General features: G+C 39.2%; 2 protein-coding genes across 4 annotated transcripts in view; one reads left to right on the forward strand and one right to left on the reverse strand.

The window, feature by feature from the left end:
• Positions 1–4,283, forward strand: part of ano8b (anoctamin 8b) — a 37,657-nt gene extending 33,374 nt beyond the window's left edge. For both annotated transcript variants that reach the window (XM_055051403.1, XM_055051411.1), the window contains one exon: positions 108–4,283. In XM_055051403.1, the coding sequence (XP_054907378.1) occupies positions 108–848 (741 nt within the window). In that variant the 3' untranslated portion in view covers positions 849–4,283. The remainder of the gene's footprint in view (positions 1–107) is intronic.
• Positions 4,284–4,839: 556 nt separating this feature from the next.
• Positions 4,840–9,181, reverse strand: dda1 (DET1 and DDB1 associated 1). 2 transcript variants are annotated; one of them, XM_055060361.1, is made up of 6 exons: positions 8,868–9,181; positions 8,363–8,443; positions 6,903–6,954; positions 6,552–6,613; positions 6,285–6,390; positions 4,840–5,321 (listed from the first exon to the last, which is right to left on the reverse strand). In XM_055060361.1, the coding sequence occupies exons 1-5, from the start codon at positions 8,874–8,876 to the stop codon at positions 6,286–6,288; spliced, it is 309 nt and encodes a 102-aa protein (XP_054916336.1). In that variant the 5' UTR covers positions 8,877–9,181; the 3' UTR covers positions 4,840–5,321; position 6,285. The 2 variants fall into 2 exon arrangements, with proteins under 2 accessions (XP_054916336.1, XP_054916327.1); XM_055060352.1 differs by having other exon boundaries at positions 4,840–6,390.
• Between the last annotated feature and the right edge of the window lie 1,502 nt (positions 9,182–10,683).

Here is a 10,683-nt window from a genome sequence, read left to right on the forward strand (position 1 = left end):
GCGAAAAGGTTTACAGCTGCACTGCAGACGTAATATGAACAGAGCGTTAGTTAGTGCTGATCTGAGTAAACACCTAATGTGATTTTCATTTTCTCTCTTTATTGCAGAAGCATGAGCGGCAGGCGCAGCAGCATTACCAGCAGCTGCAGAGGAGGAAGAGGGAGGAAGAGGAGCGGCAGAGGCAGGCGGAGCATATGGCGCGCAGGGAGAGGGAGCGGGATGATAGCAAAGGTGACCCGAGTGGGGATCACCACCATGACAAAAATCACGGGAGCAAATCTCGCTCCGGAGGCGGCGGTGGAGGAGGAGGCGGGGCCAGCGGTTCCGACAAACCCAAGAGGCCCAGCTCCCTGCTGGGCAACAACAACGTGATGAAGCTGAAGCAGATCATCCCGCTGCAGAGTAAGTTCTCCTCCAGCGGCGCGCGCTCCCCACAGTCGCCCACCAGCAGCGAGCCCAAACTCCCCGGGTTCCTCAGCTTCAAGTTCCTCAAGTCACCCGAGAACAAGAAGGAAGGAGCCGCCGCTGCTGCAGCCGCGGCTGCTGCAGCCAGCACCAACACAACCGCAGCATCATCCTCATCATCATCAGGTAGCAGCTCTCAGGAGCGTTCTCAGTCACCCAGTAAGGCCTTCAACCCTGGAAAACTGTTTAATTTTGGGAAATCCGAAGGGGGAGCGTGTGTGAACGGGGCTCCGCTGCCCAGACCTGGAGACGGATCGTCGTCAGAAAGACAAGCCTCCCGCTCCGACTTGAACGGTGTCCCCGACGAGATCCCTTCTCCTCCAGGGGAGGGATCTGAGAACGGACATGCTGCAGACTTGGACCCAGCCAGTTCGAAAATCTAGCAGCTCCGGAGAAGAAAAACTACATATCAGCCGGAGTTGATGTGCTTTACTGTGAGAAAAGGCCCGAAAAGTTGCTGTTTGTGCAGAGGGAAGCAAACAGGAAAAGATGAATCCGGTGGAAGATGATTGTTGTTCCGGTCAGGTTTCTTGCAGAGAGACAAAAATAATCTGGCTTTGTGCGACAGACGCAAGTCCTTCTGCCATGACCGACTAAAACACACTCACTCAAAATTCTTCCTTGTCTGCAATACGTAAAGAAATGCATGAGCTGCGTTTCGACTATTTTAAGCCTTTAAAGCAGAGAGCTATGTTTCCTGATTTCCTTTAGTCAGAAATTGTAAGCATCTTGGTGGCCTCATGTGAAAAAATAAACAAATAAAAAGCCAGTTGTGAAAGGATAGGGGTCAAAAACAAACATGGAAAGATTTCCAGACTTCATCCTTCCCAACACAAGTAAATATATTATATTTCTTTTTTTTATTGTGTTTATTGTTTTGGGCCCTTCTCTTTTGTAATGAAACGGATAAATGGAAAAGCAATATCAGTGAGTGTTTTAATGATTCTCAGCAGTCGCAGCATAAATCACCAGCTTTATTTTGAAAGCAGAGGTGATGTCTGAGCGTACAGTTTCCTTCCCTTCCTGTAACAGATTAAAAAAATCACAAAGTAAAGAGCTTAGTAAGTCAAATTATCCGTACCGACATTTTCCTCAGGAGAAATTTAGAGGCAGCGGCTGAAGGTGATGTTTGGGAAAGTGGAGCATGGATGATGCCTGAAGCGAGCCGAGTAAACACAGATGGCGCTCCAGTCAGACTGGAGTGTGTGTGGAGGTAAAGAGAAGAAAGTTTCACTTAACCCCAACGAGAAGCTTGATTCCAGCCTGATGCATTACAGTATGTTACACAAAAACGTTTTGTTTTTTAGTATCCACTGCTCCCTCCACACTTATTCTGTCCTGATGTGATGAAGCTTTTAAATTAATTAATCTTTTCCAAAAGATGAATAATCCCACAGTAAAAGCTATAGGAAAAAAAGAACTAATCTTAGATATTTCCATTGAAGAAGAAAACGTTTTCATCTCCTCATCGCCCTCTGCAGGCTTTCAGTAGCACTTACAGTAGGTCGTCCTCTGACTGACACGTCCAGTTCCCTGCAGAAATCATACGTTTGTCGTATTTTAATGTTCATGATACAAAATAGCAAAGTTTGCAAGGCTACTAGATGTAAAACAGACCCACAGCATTACAGATCCACTGTATCTAAAGTATTCATTCTTTGTTTCAAGAACTAGAACTAGAATATTTGCTGCCAAAAAGGCTAAAAAGACAGGAAATGTATTTTTTCCTCCATAATTTCTGTATTTAGACTTGATGATCGTAAGACGCAGTTTTCTAAATGACCTCTGGATATTTTTATTTATTTATTTTTGCTTTCATTGCCTTCGTCGTCACTTTGAACAGTGGCAAGGTTAACTTGGAAACTCCATCAGCTAAGAGAAAAATATCTTTGTGTCACACCATATTAATACCCCAAGGAAACAAAAGTCCAAAACCAAAAACATTAAAAACTACAAAGTAGAAATCATTCATGTTTTATTACTGATGTCTATCAGTGAGATTTCAGTATTTCTCTCAGTAAACTACTGCAATAAAAGATAAATGTATTTATTTTAAGGCTTTTTTAGATATTGCCAATAAGTGTGGAGGGAGATGTTTTATTATATCTTTGCTCTTAGCAGTTCTGATTGCTAAACACAGACCATGCATTTTGTTTTTACAGTACTAGTCTTTTCCATTCACTTCATTATTAGCATCTTTTACAGCTACATGTAGTATTTTTCAGGTTATGGTTTTTAATTTGAGACGTACAGTATTCTACAACAGATTTAGACGCTAAAGAGAAAAAGGAGAAAATTGTTAAAACAAAAAAGTAAAGACGCATTCCCTGATCTTGTTGGAGTGTTATGCCTCAGTTGGTTTAGTTGGCAATTTATTTTGTTTACAGAACCCTAAAATTTGAAAAAAGGCTTTTAAGACAGCTTTTGAAAACTGCTCTATTATCATTTTTATAATCTGCTCAGTTAACTTTATGTAAACTCATCATCATGCAAACAGTAAGTCATTATTTCATGGTTTCCAGAAGGTGGTACAAGTCTATAAAAATAAACATTTACCCATAAAACCATTCTGTGGGCATCAGGATGCAGCAGCAGCGGCACAGGTTTAGGTGGAAATGCTTGGTGGTGTCATTACACTGTAAAACACACATTTCACATGTTTCAGAGGCCACAGAACTGTCCTGTGGGTTAACAGATGGAAACATTAACTATGCATTTACACACTTTCACCTCCGACAAGGACTCTGGCAATAACACTGAGCGGAAGCAGATACTGTAGATCGACATTGAGCAGCACATCTATATCCGCCTGTCTTCAGTTCTCTTTTCTTTGTTTATTTATGGAGAATCTTCACTGAATCTGTTGAAATAATGTCGTTTATTGTTGCCTCTGCCTTGTCAGGCCAATTTGAAATGAAGAAATAAAAAAAGATTTAATGCAATACAGAAAAAAAAACACAAGAGCGTAAACCATGTTGCAGCATCAGTATAAGCGTGTTCTCTTTAACTTCTCTGGACGCCGTTTGTTATAAATGTAAAATAGAAATTCCCGGGATGAGAGGAATATATTGTCTTTGTGTGTGTTGTTAAAAGGCTGGGATGTGAATTATTAAAGGGAATCGGTGGAACAACATAAACAAGACGTAGATGTCACAATGTAGCTCAGCTCAGTCTTATTTTTTAAAAATCCTCCCAGTTTGCTGCATTTGCATTTCAGGGATGAAGAACATCATGATGCATTCGAGTCCCTCCGTCATCATCATCTGTACAAGTGTTTCAGCAGAACGCTGGGATCGGGCTGTCTGCTGAAGCTGTTAAGTTTTTATGTACAGTTCCACCTTTTCCTGTTCAAGCAGCAAACATCAAAATAATTTCTCTTCATCCCAAACTCAAGGCAGCTGGAAATTTTGAACAGATGAGGGATTTTGATAAGCCTCTGTCACAGAAGCTGGCTTTGATCGAGTCGAGCTGTGATGTCCCTCAAAGGAAGCCTCTTCCTCTTTAACAGGAAATCAGTGCGATTGAACCGAGCGGATTTATCAAACGCTTCACCTTCTGGAATTGGAGTCGGATGTGAACGGGTGAGCTTCTCAACACAGCTTCATTAAAACCCGACCTTAACCTCAAAAACCAGATGTTTTCATCACAGCCTCACTGACACGACATCAAACGCTCTTCCAATGTACAAAAGAGAAAAAAACAAAACGGTCTTTTAAAGAAAAATACTGGGAAATGGGATTATTTATTTCTGTTAATTTATTTTGTCATATTTTTGTAAAATCTGAAAAGAATAGTTAATAAAACTCTTTTCAAATGCATTTCATGTGTTGGGAGTTTGTTTAGCTGAAACAGTTATAGTACATAATGTTGGTGGTATTAAAATGGTGTCAGGGCTTTTCTTCTTTTGTTCATTTTTACTTTATTTATTTCAAGCAAGTTTTTAAAAACAACAAAAAGCAATCAGTAGGACAGATAAAATGTGCATTAATAACCAAGAGAACAATAATTTTTTTTACCACTACTCTTCTGTTTGTTCTTCGAAGAATAAAACCATCCCAACAGTGAAGCATGGTAGAGGCAGCGTGATAATATGGGGTTTCTTTTCTTCAACATGGGAAGATGGATTAATTTAAATACTGCGCTACTCAAGTAATAATCAAAAATAACAGAAATAAACCCATGAAATATATCCTGCGTGTAATGAGTAATAAGTAAAACTTTTGATTATTCTGATTTATTGATGACTATATAACCATTCAAAATTAGCTAAATCATAGTGAATTATTATCTTTCTCTCTGCCCAGCTTCATAGATGATTTAATTTTCTTTTTACAGACAAAAACAAATTCACATTTTAAGAATCACTTGACAAAATCTAGTTTCAGTGAAGCTTTATTTTGAACAAAGTTTAAAGGAACATCTGATCAAACACAGTATGGGAGCAATGCCTAATGTGGAGCTGAACAGTCTATCAGAGCAGAAGCATATCATGTTTTTTTAATAAAAAAAAAAAAAAGTGGATATGTACACTGCTGCATCGGTTGATAAAACATCAGGAGGCTTCGACGTGACTCTGCTGGACAGCGATAACAAGAAGCTTCGTCGCAGTGTAGCGGTTTATGACACCAGAACAAACTGAAAGTAAGTACGCTGCTTCCCAAGCTCCATGTGCATTCTGTGGCTGAAAATACTAAAATATCCCTTTTAAATCCCACTCTGTGATAATTCATGCCAGATCTCAAACTGAAAAAGACCTTCAGAGACTGGAAGATGCAGAACGTAGCCAAGCAGGGACAGCTAAAGGGATTCGGACCACAATGACGAGTTGTAAGGCCTCTGGGCTGATACCTTCGGTTCTGTAACAAAACCAGCAGTGAAAACAACAACATGCAAGTCAGAGAACATACACTGGGCATCAGGGAGCAACCTTTCCTATCGCATCCTGGGTGTGTTTTTATTTTAGGAAAACACAAACTTATTTAACTGGACAATTCTGATGGTAACTATTTACACACAAAAAAACCCCACCACCTTTCCTTTCATGGGATTATCAGGTTTTTTTGTATCATCTGTGCTTTACGGGTCTGAATTCCTTCAAGAAAATCTAATTTTTTTATAGCCATAATCAGTGAAATGCTAGGTGAGAAAATGCATCTCAGACAAATCAACCTAAATCCTACGAGCACAAGTCCCAGATTAAAACACAGATATGAATATAGTCGCATCTTAAGGGGGCTTTTGGAAGAAATGGCTCTAATTTGTGCTCTTTGTCACAGTGGATTCTTGGTTCTGTGGAGTTTCAGAGAAGCTGAAGCGCCCCCGTGTGGTTAAAAGTGGGCAGTGAAAGAGTGGGCACTGCGGCTGGCAGGAAGCTCAACATCGACGAGTTGTAATAAAATTAACAGAGTAACAAAACGTTCACGTGGATCAGAGCGGATCTACACAGGTTTAGTTTTTAAAAGTAGCTTTTTCTGTCCAGTGTGTCTCCATCTTCACTCAACACACTTTAACATTCACTCGCTTCACGCAAACGGAACGACACGCATCCACAGCGCAACACGCATCCAAACACATACAGGTGTACAGGCCCACACGGGGAGGAGTCAGTCAGAGCCAAAACTAAAACATTATGATGGATTTTGACTCCATCTTAAACACAGTCAGCCAGGAAAATCCTGATCAGTGCACCTCTTTTCAAAACTACCACGTATTTTTATTCAGGTTTGCCTAACGTTCTGTGTTCATCAGTTCACATAGGCTACACCCTGTATGTGCACATGCCATTTCATCCTCTCACACACAGACACACACACACACACTTTATGAGTCGTCATTCATCTCTTGGCTGTCTGTCCTGGCGATTTTCCTCGGCGGTGCCGGGCTGTCCACCTCGCCTTGTTCCTGTTCCCTTTTCTTTGCTGCATTCTGCTTAAAACAAAACCACACACACGTTAGCGATAATCCAGCCATGACAAGACAATATTTTAAAAATAAATTATTTATTCAAAACACATTTAACTAACTACTACTGATTAGAAAGAAACATTAGGGTTTAGGAAAAGGTGTTAATGAAGGGACTTGCTCACCTTTTTGTCCCACTGCTGATGCAGGTAACGCAGGAGGATATTCGTTTTCTCCGTTACAATAACTGCAACGTTAAAAAAGGAAGATCAGATTTGTAGTTCTTAAAGGAAATTAACATAAAAATATCACATTAATAAAAGCACAGATTAACAACTGCACAAACTTTCTATCATCATCGCTCCGATTTCTTTTCTATCCTCCCTGAGTCAACAAAACCTCAACCTGTTCTCGAGCCCCCCCTCCACTGCAGGAGGGAAATTCATTGATTATTCAAGTGTTTATATCATCATAGTGCAGGCTGTTATAATAAATCTTCTAGTGCATCCAGTCTGAAGCCGCTCCCTGTGACTCACTCTGTTCTGAAGGGTATTCCCGGGTTGGGAGGTAAACAGACGGCCTTCGGTTCTGCACAACAAAACACAAAGATGAAAAAAGAAAGAACAGTCCAGACTTATTCTCATTTACTTAAAAAACAAATTCCCAATTCAGTTCAAAGCAGTGAATAACAATTTTTGATTTTTTTTTTAAATAAATTGCCTCAGCTTACTTAACAACATAAATGTACATTAACCATATGTAGTATGAGAAATGTGCAAAAACTTCAACTTTAACCTTAAATTTACTCAAAATAACTTTTGATTAAGGGTTTAAGGAGAAAAATAATCTGAATTAATTTTTCTCCATTACAACTAGATTATTAACAGCCATTAATAACGGTCATTTCACACAGAAAATGAACAAACTATTGTGTGCAAACACAATCTAATCCTGCCCCAACGCAGCATTGAAAGGCATCTGGGGGGAAAAAACAGCAGCAGATAAAACAAAAGCTGGTCCATCCTTCACATGACTTTTATGTCGTATATTTTCAATTGCAGACAGTAAAGAGTCAGTTAGTTGTCAAATGTGACAAAAAAGAAAGAATCCAGCAAAGAAACATAAAATAAAAATCTGCTTAAGTAAATAAAATGCTGCATTTTTTCTAAAATAGGATGTACATAAGATTATTCTCAAACTTCTACTTTGAATCAACATATATTTTAGTACTCCTTACAAACATATTTTTAGCAATTAAATATATTACTAAAATAGAAATTCATATTTTATCAATGCAAATTTTTGAAATTACATATATAGAAATGATATATTAGTACTTTCAAACAGATAGTGTTTTTTTAAATACATTTCAAAAATAGTTGTAAGTTTTTAAAGCCTGGTCAAGAGGCCAGATACATCACAATAGACCAGCAGCCTACATGCATGGGAGCTGGAACAAATTAGTTTATCCATTGCCACAGTGATGTCATGCATTGATATGATGGTGATCATATTTCCCAATATTCACTCTGATGAAATCATCCTTTTTAGACATTAAACAGAGGGAGTGATGTTCCAATAAAACATTTGAAATAATAGTATAAGCCAGGAAAGCAGCAGAGCTGTGTGATAAATAATGACTGACCAAGATGGAAAGATTTCTTAAGACTTTGAGTTCTATATTTAATGAATATGTTGTTTAAAAACCAAACACACAACACAAAAATCTCATGTTTTTCCTCTTGGATGTTAAGCAAGATGCTGCTGTTATTTATGTTAAATAGAGAACATAGGAAAAATATTTTGCAGATGACATTGTTATGCAAAGAAAAATATTAATGAGCTATAATTTGTTTAGCATGCGAGTTAATAAATGGTGTGCTGAGTTACTAATATAATTTGAGGGATTTTCAAGTAATACTTTTTATAATGAACTTCAAAGAACTCATTATTACTATTATTATCCATTTACAAACATGGAATAGACATTACTCACTGAGGCTTTGCAAACTGAGTCCGCATGGAATCTGCTGAAGTTGCTCTTATTGTAGACTGGAAGTCCTTTTAAGAAATCAGCCTAAGGAAAAAGATAGGAGACGGTCATAAAAGATAAACCATTTTGATGAGCAATATCAACGCTTTTACTTTCGTTTCACTGAAATATGTGAAAGAAAAATCCCCAATAATTGTCTAAGCTGGACATCAGCATCTGTTTAGATCAAAGACTGGGCGTCACCTCCTCCTTACAAACCCAGAAACGTGTATTTATCCCGCTAACGACCCTAAAGCATCCACTGTGACCTGGCAGCTGAATGCACTGATATGAGCAGGTGTTGACCATGAACATTTCAGAGAACAAAAATGCCGGTTTGGCCTGAAAAGAAAGAGCAGGTGTGGCAACCAGCAAGCTAACATTTAGCTACACTTGGTCAGAACGCCATCACATATTCTCTGTACTTCAGACAAAAGCCAAAGGAACAAACTTGTCGTAAAAGGAGTACCTTCTCCATGATGACGATGGCAGAAATGTCTAATGTCGACTCGCCGACTCGTGGGCTCGACTCGGTGTTTGTTGTGCTGCTCGTTATGGCCGCGATAGCTAACAGGCTAGTCCACCGAGGCAAGTTAACCTGACGGATTTTACTGCAAAACACAGCAAAGACCTTCACATAGAACTTCTGGTGTCCATTATATTTAGAAAAATATCCAGGTGTCAACTCAAAATTACAAAACACTCAGAAAAAAAATAAATCCAAGCTGACATCCCATAAGCTCGTAAAGCTATTTACATATGACTCCGTCGGCTAACATGATAGCTGAATGGCAGGGATGTTTACTTGGCCACGCCCTGGAAGCAGCTATTGGCTTACTCGTGCAACCACGTGACAGAAGCTTGACCAGACAGCCAATCAGGAGGCAGATCACAATTTGCCCTGTTGACGGGCCCCGCTCTTCGACATGTTGAGTAGTGATGGGAATTTCGTTTCTTTGCAGGATCCAAATTAATTGGCTCCACTCATTAAAAAGAGCTGACCCTTGCGTTCAATTCTCAAATTGTGGAAGTAATTTGACCTCTAGAACCTCATTTTCACATTCTAACAAATTATAAACACAAATTTCAATGTGTTTTATTGTAAAATACAAAATGTAGCCGAATTGTTAAATAAGAAAATTTATTTTTTACACACAAAAAATCTTTTCACATTGTACTCACTTGGACTCTACTATACCTTCTTTCCTGCAATTACAAATTGTTTTTAGGTATCCCTCTGTTTCCTTTTTCAAGGAAGTTGAAACTTCCTTGAAAGTAAATAATGAGCATTTAGTTTTGAACTTGTCATATCCATTTGGATTAGCCCAGTTTGACATTCAACCCTGCTATTATGACAGATCAATATGCTTTGACCTGATGGATATGAAATATCAAGTCATTCAGACGTAGGCCTATTCTGAGAGTATGACTTATAGAAAAAAAAATAGTGATGAGTTTAGAAAATTTAGAAAGTATGAGGATGAACCAGTACCCTCATACTGACAACAGTTATTTATTTTAAAACGTGTTTTACTTAACATTTTATTTTTAGGGGGGCTTTATCTCACTTTATGAGCATTGGTCCATATATCTATATTCCACTTGACGATTGGGTTAAAAGTTAAGAATATTTGCTCAAATATTCCAAAAACTTTGACATTGCATTCTGGGAAACAGGCTACTTAACTGGTGGGTCTGATTGCTTTATACCGTCAGGGCAGACTTTCTATATATACTTGATTTTGTTGCATAAAAGCCATGATGGACAACATATGATTCACCATGCAATGATGTCACATTTACAAAGACATGCTCTGCGGGGAGATGGAAGGACAGTGGAGACCACGTGATGCTCAGAAGGTATTTGCAACCAAAACTTTCTTTCTGCAAGGCAGTGCAACCACATTATAACAAATCCTCTCAGTTAAACAAGCTTCCTCTCGTTAAGAGTTTGACATGCTGTCTTCCCCTCTTTGGCCAGCAGGGGGCAGCTCTTCACACGCGCATCAAGAACCAGAGGCAGGTGGATTTAAAAGCCTCTGATACAGACGGAGAGCCCTGGAGCGTCTCCAGCCGCCTCCACTCATGTCCCAGTATGAGACTGGAGGACTGGAGCTCCTCTCTGATATTTGGCTGTACCTCTGGTCCCTCAGAAAGACATGTTGTCTGCTGGCACTCACTGGCCGGCCGCCATGTGATGGCTCCCGACAGGCCAGCGAAATCCAGATAAATTAGATTATTGGATTGGCTACAACAGATTATAGCTCTCCTTCGATGCTTCATGA

The sequence above is a fragment of the Poeciliopsis prolifica genome, unplaced genomic scaffold, assembly GCF_027474105.1.
Source record: "Poeciliopsis prolifica strain line A6 unplaced genomic scaffold, Auburn_PproV2 SCAFFOLD002, whole genome shotgun sequence".
Taxonomy (NCBI): domain Eukaryota; kingdom Metazoa; phylum Chordata; class Actinopteri; order Cyprinodontiformes; family Poeciliidae; genus Poeciliopsis; species Poeciliopsis prolifica.